At 42.2% G+C, this 16359-nt stretch overlaps 1 protein-coding gene across 3 annotated transcripts in view; it reads right to left on the bottom strand.

The window, feature by feature from the left end:
* Positions 1 to 5471: 5471 nt before the first annotated feature.
* The window catches only part of ppp4r1l (protein phosphatase 4, regulatory subunit 1-like), a 56731-nt gene continuing 45843 nt past the window's right edge, over positions 5472 to 16359 (bottom strand). For all 3 annotated transcript variants that reach the window (XM_041888788.2, XM_041888789.2, XM_041888790.2), the window contains 6 exons: positions 13486 to 13647; positions 12012 to 12112; positions 8422 to 8542; positions 7461 to 7595; positions 6766 to 6907; positions 5472 to 5976 (listed from right to left, as the gene is read on the bottom strand). In XM_041888788.2, the coding sequence (XP_041744722.2) occupies positions 5831 to 5976; positions 6766 to 6907; positions 7461 to 7595; positions 8422 to 8542; positions 12012 to 12112; positions 13486 to 13647 (807 nt within the window). In that variant the 3' untranslated portion in view covers positions 5472 to 5830. The remainder of the gene's footprint in view (positions 5977 to 6765; positions 6908 to 7460; positions 7596 to 8421; positions 8543 to 12011; positions 12113 to 13485; positions 13648 to 16359) is intronic.

The raw sequence follows: 16359 nt of genomic DNA, 5'->3' as shown, positions 1-16359 counted from the left end.
CACAGAGAGCTAATATTAATAATATGCATGTCAATCTCTCCTGGTTCAATGCGTTGTACGAGATCTTCAGTTTCTTGGCAATTTCTCGCATGGAATAGCCTTCATTTCTCAGAACAAGAATAGACTGACGAGTTTCAGAAGAAAGTTATTTGTTTCTGGCCATTTTGATCCTGTAATCGAACCCACATACTCAACTAGTCTCAAGAAGGCCAGTTTTATTGCTTCTTTAATCAGCACAACAGTTTTCAGCTGTGCTAACATAATTGCAAAAGGGTTTTCTAATGATCAATTAGCCTTTTAAAATGATAAACTTGGATTAGCAAACACAACGTGCCATTGGAACACATGACTGATGGTTGCTGATAATGGGCCTCTGTACGCCTATGTAGATATTCCATTAAAAATCAGCCGTTTCCAGCTACAATTGCCATTTACAACATTAGCAATGTCTACACTGTATTTCTGATCAATTTTATGTTATTTTAATGGACAAATTGCTTTTCTTTCGAAAACAAGGACATTTCTAACTGACCCCAAACTTTTGAATGGTAGTGTATGTGTAAGTGGTGGAGTAGGGGCCTGAGGGCACACAGTGTGTTGTGAAATCTGTGAATGTATTGTAATGTTTTTAAAATTGCATGAACTGCCTTAATTTTGCTGGACCCCAGGAAGAGGAGCTGCTGCCTTGGCAGCAGCTAATGGGGCTCCATAATAAATACAAATTCAAATACTATCATCGGGCCTCGGGTAATGCTGAATGAACGTGTGTAAATGTCCCCAGGCAGTAAAATGTATTGAGCACCATCTTGAGGTTCAAAGGTGGTGATCCTAAAGTACACTAATAGAAAACATAACCTTGACTATTTCAGTCATCATACGTCAGTGATTGACATTAATGGGGAAGTTCACACTCAATCTTAGAAAAAAACATGTCCACTGGTCCATATTTGCATATTTTTGTTGTTGTTGTAAACAGCATCATTTGAACATGGATTTATGGCACAGTGGAAAATAAATCCCAAATTGGAGTGCAGAGACATTATCCAAAATTAGATTCTGATGTAATATGAGTTGGTATGGAGTGTTTTGTAGCGTTTTATAACATGCTTTAGACACATTTTCATAATGCATTGTAGTCAATGGTAAGTGGTGACTCAGTAAAATGTGTAAAATACCGTTTGGGGGATCAACTACAAGCACAGAAAGAGTGAAAATAAGGCTACATGTAAAAATGGGAGAACTTCCCCTTTAAGGGTTGTGCTATTGCCTGGGGAAAGTGACCTGAGCAGTTGTGCAAGTTGAGCTTCTCTGAGGTTGCCCCATTGGGCAGGTGATTTTAATTTTTTTACAGATAACAACCAAAATGCAAATACTTTCAGTAGTCTGATCTTTCTGATTCCTCCCGTGTGTAGGTGAAAATGGCTACTTTACATTTTCGAGCAAGTGATCATAATCTTCCTGCAACCAAAAAATACTCCTGACTTAACCAAATGGGTGAGTGCCTTTCAGACGATGTCATGTACATGGTTCTGGTTGAAATTGACCTTTTTGCATTCTATTTGCCAAATGTACAGTGCATTCGGAAAGTATTCAGACCCCTTCCCTTTTTCCACATTTTGTTACGTAACAGCCTTATTCTAAAATTGATATTTTTAAAAAATCCTCATTAATCTACACACAATACCACATAATGAGAAAGCGAAAAAAGGGTTTTGGAAATTTTTGCAAATGTATTAAAAATAAAAAAAATTAAATACCTGATTTACATGAGTATACAGACCCTTTGCTATAAGACTCGAAATTGAGCTCAGGTGCATCCTATTTCCATTGATCATCCTAGAGATGTTTTTACAACTTGATTGGAGTCCACCTGTGGTAAATTCAATTGATTGGACATGATTTGGAAAGGCACACACCTGTAAATATAAGGTCCCACATCGCCGAACATCCGTGCCCGACCTCACTAATGCTCTTGCGGCTGAATAGAAGTAAGTACCCACAGTAATGTTCCAACATCTAGTGGACATTCTTCCCAGAAGAGTGGAGGCTGTTATTGCAGTAAAGGAGGGACCAACTCCATAGTAATGCCCATGATTTTGGAATGAGATGTTCGATGAGCAGGTGTCCACATACTTTTGGTTATGTAGTGTATTTAACACGTTTTTTGGGCAGGCACAAAACTACCTTCATACTTCCATTCGTTGTTTTTTTTACCAGTACGGGTTACCCTCAGACGAGTCCCGTGACACTTGTGGGGATCGTAGAACAAAACGTTATCTCCCCTTTCCATCGAGAGATCCTGATAGTTTGTAGGCCAAACCGTTTGGATGCTACAGACGTTTACGTGAGACGACCGATCTTCGGGATGTCTCAGAGCAGTGGTTGTCAGACCATACCTCTGCCACCTTTCACCGCAGATGCTGAAGAGCGACACTGGCGGATGCAGTGGATTGAGACGCATCCAATGCGATCTCTAGCTTAAACTGACAGATTTTGATGGGGATAAAAAAAAAGTAACTTAGATTGACGCACCGGTGCGTCGGTCGACTCTAGGGGGTTATAAAGCTGGATAGGAACTGCTGGTGATAATTTTTCAACGTTCTGATTGGCCAAAGTGGCCAATTCTCTGATGGGCATCCGCAGTGTGCACACAGCCTACAGTTCATTATTCTCGCCACCACCAGGGAAGCAACCACTATTTCTCTAAGCTGCTAAACATAGGTTATTTATTTGGTTTGTCATTCTATAACGTTTTCATATAATTTTAACAGTAATTACATACAATTGTTAGAATTAATTTTCCAAAAATAGTTTTAGCAGCTCCAATAACGCGAGGGAGTGCCCCAGCAGCACTACATTTAAGTCATTTAGCAGACGCTCTTATCCAGAGCGACTTACAAATTGGTCACTAAAACCCTGCTTACCACTCAAACAAGCCCCATGATTGTGCTTCAGTTGTGGGTGTGGTAGAACTGTTCTGGCGTGCTGCATGAAACAGAGGCGTGCTTCACCTGCACCGATAAGAGTGGCAGAGTTTGCCGAACTATCATCAAAAGTCTGAGGAGGCGCACTGTGTGGTTTCAGGGTTCTTGCTATCCGGGATCCTTGGGAAGTCCCAACTCAGACTTTACCCCAATTAAGTTGAAAGCAATCAATCAAATTACATTATTTAAAAAAATGTATTTACTCAAATAGGTTCTCACTGCCTCCGTGTTTTGGGCAATCTTCCCGATGTTTTCGGTGGTAGCAAAGCAGCCAGACGTGGATAGTTGGAGACAGGGCAACAACGTTTTTTTGTCACCAGAGCGGTTTAGAACGCGTTGGTACGTTCCACTTTACCAGCATATGGAAGTATATAGAGGGGTTACTGCAGATGCAGAAAAGCCCAACTGCAAGAACGCCTTGAATTGCAAGCCGCAATCACACCCTTCATCCATTTTGTGGATGCGCAACAATAACACAGCCGTATAGTTGAAAAAAATCTAATGTTTCAAGGTCAACTGATACTTACTAGGTTTAGTTATATTGATCAGGAAATAGTTGCGATATTACGGTCAGAACATAAGCCTACTTTTTGCGTTTTATATTCTATAAAAAAAAATCTGTGTCGCAGGTCTTATGAACTGTTGTGACAGAATGCTGTGACACTCATTTGCAGATTTCATTTGTTGGTTTTACAAGGTTAGTTTGGAGCCAGGCTACACATTACACGTCTTGATTTTTCTAATTTATATTATCATTTTAATTACAGAATAATAAAAATAACAATACATAAAACGTCTTTAAAAGAAACCATTGAATATTACAAAGGTTTGCGAATTGCAAAGTTAGGATATAAAATCTTTGAACAATGGTACATAATTGAAAATAAAAATACATTTAATAAAATGCATATATTAACAGTTCTACCACATTAAAAAAACAAAACAAGATGGGCACAAATTGCAGACAGATGAGATGAGTTAGGTAGGCTACTGCGATTCCATAAGACGGAAGACAGACTTGTGATGCACGCCACACCGAAATCAGTTTAAGTTCTCAAGTCGTGTCTATGGTCAAATATCAGTTGCCATGTACACAGCAGAGACAAAAAGAGATTAAAAAGACTACAAAAGTGACTTGGTGACAGCTCCCATAATATTCACACTCATGTCTCTACAGAAAACCCTACAACTGGCCTTGGGTCCTCAAAAAACTGCCTCCATTGGTTGAGCTATACAATGCTTGCCAATGTTTGGAAGTTAATTATTCTCGAACATACATTACGGTCAGAGCATCTTGGAACACAAACCCTGGGTGCACAACCAGGGCACACAACCATTCCTATACTGTACAATTGTGGTCAGTGGTCCGACTGACCGAAATAGCTACCATTTATTTGACCATAAATCAGCTATCATGATGTCGACCAAAATGGGATTGGAATCCACAATGTGGAAGTGGATTAGGGGGTTTAACCATTTCGGCCTTTGAAAAAAAAAAACACATGCATAAAACCAACAGTGTGCTATCAATATCCAATTCTCTTTTTCTGCTTCTTCTTTCTACAAGTCATTAGGGACGCAGCCAAGGACTTGAAAGTCCAGCTGACACCAGAGGCTTTTTCAGGGAGAGCAACCTTACAGAATGTACAGATTGTGATGCATTGTGTGTATATAGGCATTATTCTCATGTCCGTCCATACATTACATTTCTATCTGCAACATTCTAAAACGTTGCACCCCATCCTAAAAGCCCCAAACTCCGCCTCCGCCACAAAACTGACCCGGATCATGTCCGTACAGACGTATTTCACTGGTCTCTGCCAAAAATGGGAGATAGGGTCACAGTATTGGCATGGTAAACACACAGAGGGGGAAGAAGCCATGAGTTCATTCATATCTTTTGTTCTGTCAATAAAGTGTCCGATATGACTTAGGAGTGCCGAGTGGTGCAGTTGTTCCTTCTCCTGAGCAGTAGTGGTTACGGTGGCCCGTGAAGACAAGATGAAGAGAGAGGAAGAAAGAGAGATACACCGAGATGAGTCAAAAGGACCTGAGAGAGCCTCCTGGACACGGAGGGGTGGAGGTGACGCGACGATGGGACAAGAGCCGAGCCGCTCGGTTGGTCGATTTCCACCTGGGATCCAACGGCATTTTGCAGTGGCTGCTTTAGCTTAACTAGGTGCCGTTCGCAGACTGAGTCCCCCTGAGTTTAAGCGCACGTCAGAATAATCAGGTCGTCAGAAGTCGTTTTTCTAGTTGTTGTTCGGAAATCCACAGAGAAAAGCGGGAAATAGAAATCAAAAACACAATTGATCACAAATGTACTATTAGCTTTGGAGAGAGAGAGCTTTTCAGGTTTAGCGACGGGTGTCCTGTGATTACAGGGTCTCAGTCTTAGGACGCTTATGTGGGTAGGAGGAGGATTAGTTGAGTCACAGAAGAGGTGTCACACTGTTTGCTACTACAGTGGGCTCCAGCTAGCCCCCCATCCCCCAAGTCGTGTTCATTGTTCTCTAATGGGAGGAGTCCCAGAGATTAGAGTGCTTGTTGCACATGGTGTGTATGTGCAAACACTTGGGTATGTGCATCTGTTTGTGTGTGTGTGTGTGTTGGTGAGCATGCATTTACGTATGATACGTGTCAGTATTCACATGAGTGTATGTGTGTGTGTGTATGAGTGTGTTTGAGAGTGAGAGAACATGAATGATTGTATGTAAGTCTATGCATGTATGTATGTTTATGTATGAGTGGTATCAGTGCCTTTATTTCCTCAGGCGAGTGGTCTGGTCAGGTCTGCTGCTGGTGATAGTTGTTTTCTGTGCGCGGACCAGCTTGGCTGGCTGGGTCTAGATTAAGGCAGCAGTGTCCATAAGGGCCATGTTGGGATCCTGGCTGGCAAAGAAGCGTACGTCTCGGTCCTTATCCGCCTGCAGGGCCATCACAGTCTCCTCCAGCTCATCTGAGTAGGCACTGCCTGGCTCTTTAAAGTACGCTGCAGAGAGCCAAGTAAAGTGAGTATTTATTTCAAGTGCATTTTACATGAGTCACAACCATAGAAATAGAATGAATAGAACGGGTGTCCCCATTCAGTTCAAGTCAGTGAGGCCATAATGGGTGGACCAGTGGGGAGTAATTATATTTCTATGGTCACAACACACTTTACATCATTAAAAAGGAATATAAGAATGTAGGAAAATTGGGAAATATGGAGAACAAAAATTAAAAAGGGGAACAATGAGGAAGAGAGGGAAAACATGACCAACAAAATGAAGGCAGCAAATAGTCCACAGAAGAGAGAGAGGGAAAACAATATTCTAAGTGGTATGCTCGTTTGGATAATGGAACATACTGCTTCACACATTTTGGGAGGAGCAAAAACAACACGCCACGAGAGACGTGTTGCACTGGGAAAGACATTGTACTACAACTACAGTACACTAACTGTCATCAGTGTCCAATTTAGCCGTCTTTAGCTTATACCTACGAGTTGGTCTAGCAATAGCTTGAACGTGTGCTATCGGTTTTTATATTGCCAATGCATTTAAATGTACAAGACATATTCCCTCTCGGGGGCAAATAAAGATGCATTTTATTATTGGGTGCATTGAGGGCCCAGTCTGCTCTGGGGTGACTGCTCTGGGGTGAAGTTTTCCCTAGGTACAGATCTAGGATCAGCTCCCCATCCCCCAGTCCTAACTGAAACCATTAGTGGGGAAAAATGCTAAACTGACCACATATCAGCGTCTAGGGGCAACTTCATCCTACACCACCCAGTCTTTACCTTTCTCCATGACACTCTGCCGCAGTGCTTTGGCCACCAGCACACGGACGTTGGCGACTGGGTCCGACGATAGGCTGAGTAGACTGGGGAGGAGGTGCTGGGCAAACTGGTCCATTGGCATACAGTCCTCTTCCACTATGGCCTGGGGAACACAGCGGAGACGACACATGGAGAGCAGGGTCGTATTCATTAGGGAATGCTAAATAATTTGTTTGACTATTTTGCAATGGAAAACAATATTAGAGTTTCTTATTGGACTACTATAGGTCAGGGCTCTCCAACCCTGTTCCTGGAGAGCTACCGTCCTGTAAATTCACTCCAACTCTAATCTCCCACATCTGATTCCAATAATTAGCTGGTTGATACGCTGAACCAGGTTGAGTTACAACTGGGGTTGGAGTGAAAACCTACAGGATGGTAGCTCTCCAGGAACAGGGTTGGACACCCCTGCTCTAGGTAGTCCCTCCCTGTTGCAGTCAGTTGTCTTTCCAGTTGGTGCCTAATGAACATGACCCAGCAGTCAACAATGGCCATTCAATCCTCACACCTGCCTTCTTTCAGAATAGTGCTATGGCAAGCACTGCTGATGCAATTTCAAACAAAAACTTTTTCTGAAGGCAGCAGCTATTGGAAATGGTGTTTGTACAGATTTATTTTCATAAATTCACTTTTCATGAACAAAATGTTGTCCTGACCTGGCAGATAAAGGCGAAGGCCTGGCGGCCCACCCACTTGGGACAGTGGCAGAAGCGGACGATGAGCTCGTTGATGAAGTTCAGGCCCAGGTCATGGGCTCCACATGCATACATCTTCTGTAAGATCTCCACCACCTAGGATGGACAAGACAAAGATGAGACAGAGGCTGCATCCCAAATGGCACCTTATTCCCTATACAGTACACTACTTTTGACCAGAGCCTATTGGGCCCTGGTCAAAAGTACGGCATTATAGACGGGTTGGTTGTCTAGCAACAAAACCGACACATGCGCAACTATGGGGCAAAACAGACGGGGTTGGCTTAGATTGTTGACAACATGCAAACTATATTTTGTCTTCAATGTTTATTGAAAACATAAATACATTTGCACAATGAGCACTTGTTGTCTCTCAAATAGATCATTACAGTTATTGGTTAGCTAGCTAGCGAATTTTGGCCATATTAACATAGACATGACATCAGTCAAAATACCTCAAAATAAGGCATGGTATCAAGAACAAGATCAAACTAACTGAAACGAGCCACCTACAATTCCCCACATGGCAGCTTCTTCTCATTGTTGCTAGCTATCTGGCCATCCATAATCACAACAACACGTCAGCTAACCCGTCTATAGGGAATACTAGGGTGCCATTTGGGACGCAAGCCATGCTTTCCATTCTAAAGATTTAGATTTAAGTCATTTAGCAGACGCTCTTATCCAGAGCGACTTACAGGAGCAATTAGGGTTAACCTTAGTGGCAGGTACCTTAAGTGACCTTAATGCAGTGATAATAATTGTCTACTTCCAGAAATTGACACAATACAGACATACTCACAGCTCCTATCATTCAGCACAATGACTACTTTAAGTTGTTCAATAAAAAAAAAAGAAAGATCATGATCATTCAACAACACAGTTACATTTTCAATAACACAAGTACAAACGGCATGCCTACCAGCTTGTAAGAGATCCACCGAACTTCCGACACTTTGTCTGAGCATAGGGTCAGTGCTATTTGTCTGAGGTAGTCATACACATCGTAGTGGCTGTACAACTCTATGATCAGGATAAGCTGCCTGTGGACACACACGGAGACATTCTGTTCAACACACACTGGCTCTAATGTATATGGGTCATCCCACAAAAGAGGCCCAACAATATTGCTATATGCATTGGGAGCACAAAGTTATAAAACCTAGATGGTGCACCTCCTATCTTTTCCATTGACTGCTTTTGTGACAGCATGAACAGCGCCAGGGTACCTGTCTGTTTGTGCTATCATGCCAAGTCCTTGTCACTCATTCATTGTCATGTTTGGCTTGACAATGTGCAATGGAGTGGGCAAGAGCACTAACAGATATGGGACCAGGCAGGCACAATGGAGGGCTGTCTCAATTTTAAAGTAGTCAGTTTTCTGATTTTTTTTATGGGCCTAAAGCCAATGTTAGTGATTTACTGCCATACGCCGTGCTGCTAAGGAGTATAATTCATTGGCTGATTAAAATCAAATCAAATCAACATTTATTGGTCGCGTACACAGATTTGCAGATGTTGTCGCAGGTGCAGCTAACTGCTTAGGTTTCTAACTCCAACAGCGCAGTAATATCTAGCAATACTATAACAATCCAAACTTAAAACCAAGACATATCAGAAATGTCAGAATATATATAAATGGTGTGTATAGACAGTATGGGCAGTATATTAATAGAAAAGGTGTGTACAGCAGTAGTTATATAGGATGAGCCATACAGTATATACATACAAAGTGGGTAAAACAGTATGTAAACATTGTTAAAATGACCAGTGTTCAATGCCTTCAAAAAGTATTCAAACCCCTTGACTTTTTCCACAATTTGCTGTCTTACAACCTGAATTTAAAATTGATTCAATTGAGATTTTCGGTCACTGGCACACAATACCCTATAATGTCAAAGTGGATTTACAGTGCATTCGGAAAGTATTCAGACCCCTTGACTTTTTACACATTTTGTTACGTTACAGCCTTATTCAAAAATGGATAAAAAAATAAAAAATACTCAATCTACACACAATACCCCATAATGACACAGCAAAAACAGGTAGAGAAATTGTGCAAAAAACTGAAATATCACATTTACATAAGTATTCCGACCCTTTACTCAGTACTTTGTTGAAGCACCTTTGTCATCGATTACAGCCTCAAGTCTTCTTGGGTATGACGCTACAAGCTTGGTACACCTGTATTTAGGGAGTTTTTCCCATTCTTCTCTGCAGATCCTCTCAAGCTCTGTCAGGTTGGATGGGCAGCGTCGCTGCACAGCTATTGTCAGGTCTGTCCAGAGATGTTTAATTGGGTTCAAGTCCGGGCCACTCAAGGACATTCAGAGACTTGTCCCGAAGCCACTCCTGCGTTGTCCTGGCTGTGTGCTTAGGGTCGTTGTCCTGTTGGAAAGTGAACCTTCGGCCCAGTCTGAGGCCCTGAGCGCTCTGGAGCAGGTTTTCATCAAGGATCTCTCTGTACTTTGCCCCATTCATCTTTCCCTCGATCCTGACTAGTCTCCCAGTCCCTGCCGATGAAAAACATCCCCACAGAATGATGTTGCCACCACCACGCTTCACCGTAGGGATGGTACCAGGTTTCCTCCAGACATGACACTTGCCATTCAGGCCAAAGAGTTCAATCTTGGTTTTATCAGACAAGATAATCTTTTTTTTCCATTGTCTGAGAATCCTTTAGGTGCCTTTTGGCAAACTCCAAGCGGGCTATCATGTGCCTTTTACTGAGGAGTGGCTTCCGTCTGGCCACTCTACCATAAAGGCCTGATTGGTGGAGTGCTGCAGAGATGGTTGTCCTTGGAAGGTTCTCCCATCTCCACAGAGGAACTCTGGAGCTCTGCCAGAGTGACCATCGGGTTCTTACTCACCTTCCTGACCAAGGCCCTTCTCCCCCGATTGTTCAGAAACAGGATGCACCTGAACTCAATTTCGAGTCTCATAGCAAAGGGTCTGAATACTTATGTAGCGAAGGTATTTCTGTTTTTTATTTTTAATACATTTGCAAACATTTCTAAAAACCTGTTTTTGCTTTGTCATTATGGAGTATTGTGTGTAGATTGATGAGGGAAAAAAATAATTGATCATCCTTGAATCCATTTCAGAATAAGGCTGTAACATAACAAAATTAGTGAAAAGTCAAGGGGTTTCAATACTTTCCGAATGCACTGTATAGTTTAGATGCGTCAACACCTTTAGTTGGCGCTCCCTATTTAGATTTCTAGAAAAACATTCCTTTATCTGATTTCCCTGATTTCGTTCTGCTCCACCTTTTTGGTTTACTTCCTGTCTACGTTTGGTTTTTCTTTTGATTGCCACTTCTTGGGAAAATTCAGTGGGCACTCATAGTGGGTGTCTTTTAGGTTCCAGTTGTTGTTGCTAGTCAACTATCAGTGGACACCCCCATGAGTGTCTTTCAGAACCCCTCCTAAATCCCCACCTGTTTCGTTTTGGTTGTTGTCAGTGACTCTGTTAGCTCCCCCTTCTGTTTAAGCAACATTTATTTTCTTGCTGGGGAAAGTAACACCCTCCACTGCTGCCCCGTCGATGTGGATGGGGGCGTGCTCACTCTGCTGTCTCCTGTAGTCCACGATCAGCTTTTGTTGACGTTGAGGGTGAGGTTATTTCCCCGGCACCACTCAGCTAGGGCACTTACCTCCTGTAGGCTGTCTTGTCGTTGTTGGTGATCAGGCCTAACACTGTTGTGTCATCAGCAAGAGTTGGAGTCGTGCGTAGCCACACAGTCATGGTTGAACAGGGCTTACAAAAGAGGGCTTAGCACACATCCCTGGGGGGGGGCCCTTGTGTTGAGGATCAGCGTGGGGCGGATATGTTGTTGCCTACCCTCACCGCCTAGGGGCGACCCGTCAGGAAGTCTAGGACCCAGTTGCACAGACAGGGGTTCAGTCCCAGGGCCCTGAGCTTAGTGATGAGCTTGGGGGGCAGCATGGTGTTGAAAGCCTAACTGTAGTCGATGAACAGCATTCTCACATAGGCATTTCTCTTATCCAGGTGGGATAGGGCAGTGTGCAGTGCAGTGGCTATTGCGTCATCCGTGGAACTGTTGGGGCGGTATGCAAATTGTAGTGGGTCGAGGGTGTCGGGTAAGGTGGAGGTGATATGGTCCTTAATTAGCCTCTAAAAACACTTCATGATGACATTAGTGTGTACTACGGGGCGATAGTCATTTAGTTCAGTTACCTTTGCTTGCTTGGGTACCAGAATAATGGTGGACATCTTGAAGCAAGTGGGGATGACAGACCGGGATAGGGAGAGATTGAATATGTCCAAACACACACCTGCCAGCTGGTCTGTGCATGCTCTGAGGACGCGGCTGGATGGAACTCTGTGATCCCTCCCTAAGCCATTGGAAGTCCCATTAAAGTTGACTACTAAAATGGTGCATGCCATCAGGGACTTGTGGCAAGTGGGCCCTCTAGGGAGAAATATGGAGGACTCAATCCTAAACGAACGACAAAGATTGGCCCCGATCTAAATGAATGGGAGACTTACTCGGCCAGCTCGTATCTAAACCTCCAGTTGCGGCTGTTGTCGGTCACCATGAACTCCTGCAGCTGGTACAGGTACTCTCTCCTCTTCTCGGCATGGAGCAACTGCCACAGACAAGACAGAAGATACAGACAGCTGAAATACCACAGATCCAAGTTATAATGTCTCACCAAAGTAAGCATTATTCATCGTTACAAAACCCCTGGACAACACATTCTCTTTTATTAGTGACAAAAGGCATTTATATGTATCAAAAGAAGTGGAGGCAACCTGAATAAGAGTGAAAAGACACAAATACAAATGCCTCTCCACCTCTAGACTAACCACATTGTTATTGTGAAAGACAATCTGTTCTGTGACAACCATATAAACCCAGTACACAGGTCAAGTCAGGCAGCATTCTACAAATGCCTCACGTAATAGGTGACTATCATGCAGTGCATCAGATAGCCATCTAATTCTACACTGAACAAAAATATAAAACGCAACATGTAAATTGTAGGTCCCATGTTTCATGAGCTGAAATACAATTTCTCAGAAATGTTCCATATGCACAAAAATCTTATTTCTCTCAAATTCTGTGCACAAATGTGTTTACATCCCTGTTAGTGAGCATTTCTCCTTTGCCAAGATAATCCATCCACTTGACAAGTGTGGCATATCAAGAAGCTGATTAAACAGCATGATCATTACACAGGTGCACCTTATGCTGGGTACAATACTACTTTAAAATGTGCAGTTGTCACACAACACAATGCCACAGATGTATCAAGTTTTGAGGGAGTGTGCAATTGGCATGCTGACTGCAGGAATGTCGACCAGAGCTGTTGCCAGATAACTGAATGTTAATTTCTCTACCATAAGCCGCCTCCAAAATGTCCCAGTTCTTCCATGGCCTGCATACTTACCAGACATGTCACTCATTGAGCATGTTTGGGATGCTCTGGATCAACGTGTACGACAGCGTGTTCCAGTTCCCGCCAATATCCAGCAACTTTATGGGACAACATTCCACAGGCCACAGTCAACAGCCTGATCAACTCTATGCGAAGGAGATGTGTCGCGCTGCATGAGGCAAATGTGGTCACGCCCCTACTTTCTTTTTTCACAGTATCTGTGACAAACAGATGCATATCTGTATTTCCAGTCATGTGAAATCCATAGATTACTGTAACTCAGTAAAATGTTTGGAATTGTTCCATGCTGCGTTTATATTTTTGTTCAGTATAAAATCCAACCTAGATTTACCATGTGGCAGCAAAAAGTTAGTCTATTTGTGGTATCATACCAACTCCTTGTCACTAATTGTCAATGTTTGGCTTGACAATGAGCAATGGTGTTGGCAAGAGCACAAACAGATCTAGGACCAGGCTAGTAAAACAGCACAGCAGGTGGACCAAACATAATTGTTTTAATATGTAGATAGACGATTTAGAATCGCTTCACAGTTTACTTGTTACATGTATGGTGGTCTCACCTTAAGGAAGTCATAGAGGTGTTTGAGCACGCCGATGCGCACCTCGTCAAGGTCCTTGAGGAAGCCGTTGAAGATGGGCACCAGGTCGGCCGCCGTCAGCTGGTCTCCCAGGATCACTGCCAGCTCGTGGATGGAGAACGCCAGCGTACGGCGCACCTTCCACTGTAGCGGTAATGAATATAAAGCCAGAAGGTTAGCTTGGCTCTACACCAAAACAAGACTTTTCCACATGTTGGGGAGTTAAAACTCATGAGGAAATGGCTGATATGCCTCGGTCAACGACTACACAGGCTAACACAGCCACTCCCTGCCTCAGCCAAGCTGCAATACCACTCATTGAATAATGAATCTCTAACAATCCACTATTCTTCACAAAAGTAACTGAAGCTAAGCTTTAAGTGAAAAAGATAAGCTGTATTGATTTTGGTTGCAAACTAATAACTCCATATTACGTCATGAGCGCTGTTAACAAGCAGTCACTGGACTGGTCATTTGCATAGCAACGTACATACTGTAGGATTTGCAACACAAATCTAACGGTGGTTTTCTGACGGGTATCAGCGTCTCAATCTCTAATGATGAGATTATGTCAACACATGGTGTGTTGTTCACTTTCACACCTCACAGTCTGATAAAATCTTTTAAAAAGCTGTATATATTTTAGTTGGAAACCTAGCAGTTACCATTAAACCGATTTTCAGACTGCCAGCAGAATATCACTGAGAACCCCGCAGAGTACACCACTTGTCCCTCTAGTCAAAGTGGCTATTGCCTTCACACACCATTGGGCGACAGCCTAGTCTACGTGACAGCCGCCGGTGACCATAGCAACGAAATAAACAAACATTATCGACGTGCGAAAAAATTATAGCTTTAACAGGGTGTTGGGGTCAAAATGAAACTGTGGTTCTGGTGCATACGTTGTATTCCATGTTATATAAAAACTTATCAGGAACACAGAACGCTTTATTTCATGAGGAAAGGATTTACCATTGCTGAGAGATCTTATTTTCAAGTGATCGGAAAAGGTCAAAGGTTGTGGACTGGTCATTGTTAATCCCTAGTCAAAAAGGTCACCAAATAACCTGTCTGGATTCTTAATTTCAACACGTTTTTTCCCCAATATCTCAAGAGAGGGTTGTCATATTGTTATGACATTTTCAGGGCTGATGCAGAACACAGAGTTATTTCAAATAAAAGTAAAATGTATGACATAAAAATGCAATATTATGCAAATGTTGAACTTAATATGTAAATGAGGCAGTAGAGAATACATAATTACAGTACCTTAAAACCAATAATATAAGGTAGGGTGAAATTATTAACAAATCCTTATGCTTTATGTAAAACTGAAAGTTTGTTACAATTTTTTTTTAAATACGAAAATAGAATGCAACTTTTTAATATGGCTCTATGCAAATGAGGTACTTAATATGCTAATTAGTATGTATGAAATTTCAATCATTTAATGTAAGGTGGTCATATTGTTAACATATTTGATGTTTTATGCAGAACTGGGAGGTTGTAACATTTTTAAAAAGCAATAGCAAATAATGAATATTTAACCCTTGTTAGTCTAAGCTTTTGGGGGGGGGTGGCTTCTAAGCCGACATACGGAATTGTTTTAAGACGGTCATACTATGGATCATTTAGCTATTGATTTGGAATTTTTGGACCCCCTTAGGTATAAAAACAATATATATAAAAAAGTCAAATTATTGAATTTGGCCATTACTACCATAGCCCAGAGAAACGCATTGAATAACACATAAATGGCAAAAAAGACACTAAAAAATTCATCATAAGAAACAAGGTTTTGAAGTGTCTGTCCTATATCTAGGAGATATAAGAAAGCGAAGGAAATATGTTATTTTTTTACACATACAATACCAGTCAAAAGTTTGGACACGTACTCAAGGGTTTTCTTTATTTTTACTATTTTCTACATTGTAGAATAATAGTGAAGACATCAGAACTATGAAATAACACATACAGTGGGGAAAAAAAGTATTTAGTCAGCCACCAATTGTGCAAGTTCTCCCACTTAAAAAGATGAGAGAGGCCTGTAATTTTCATCATAGGTACACGTCAACTATGACAGACAAAATGAGAAAAGAAAATCCAGAAAATCAAATTGTAGGATTTTTAATGAATTTATTTGCAAAGTATGGTGGAAAATAAGTATTTGGTCACCTACAAACAAGCAAGATTTCTGGCTCTCACAGACCTGTAACTTCTTCTTTAAGAGGCTCCTCTGTCCTCCACTCGTTACCTGTATTAATGGCACTTGTTTGAACTTGTTATCAGTATAAAAGACACCTGTCCACAACCTCAAACAGTCACACTCCAAACTCCACTATGGCCAAGACCAAAGAGCTGTCAAAGGACACCAGAAACAAAATCGTAGACCTGCACCAGGCTGGGAAGACTGAATCTGCAATAGGTAAGCAGCTTGGTTTGAAGAAATCAACTGTGGGAGCAATTATTAGGAAATGGAAGACATACAAGACCACTGATAATCTCCCTCGATCTGGGGCTCCACGCAAGATCTCACCCCGTGGGGTCAAAATGATCACAAGAACGGTGAGCAAAAATCCCAGAACCACACAGGGGGACCTAGTAAATGACCTGCAGAGAGCTGGGACCAAAGTAACAAAGCCTACCATCAGTAACACACTACGCCGCCAGGGACTCAAATCCTGCAGTGCCAGACGTGTCCCCCTGCTTAAGCCAGTACATGTCCAGGCCCGTCTGAAGTGCGCTAGAATGCATTTGGATAATCCAGAAGAGGATTGGGAGAATGTCATATGGTCAGATGAAACCAAAATAGAACTTTTTGGTAAAAACTCAACTCGTCGTGTTTGGAGGACAACG

This window comes from Coregonus clupeaformis, chromosome 10 (genome assembly GCF_020615455.1).
Source record: "Coregonus clupeaformis isolate EN_2021a chromosome 10, ASM2061545v1, whole genome shotgun sequence".
In the NCBI taxonomy this organism is placed as follows: domain Eukaryota; kingdom Metazoa; phylum Chordata; class Actinopteri; order Salmoniformes; family Salmonidae; genus Coregonus; species Coregonus clupeaformis.
This window is presented reverse-complemented; position numbering and strand designations above follow the sequence as displayed.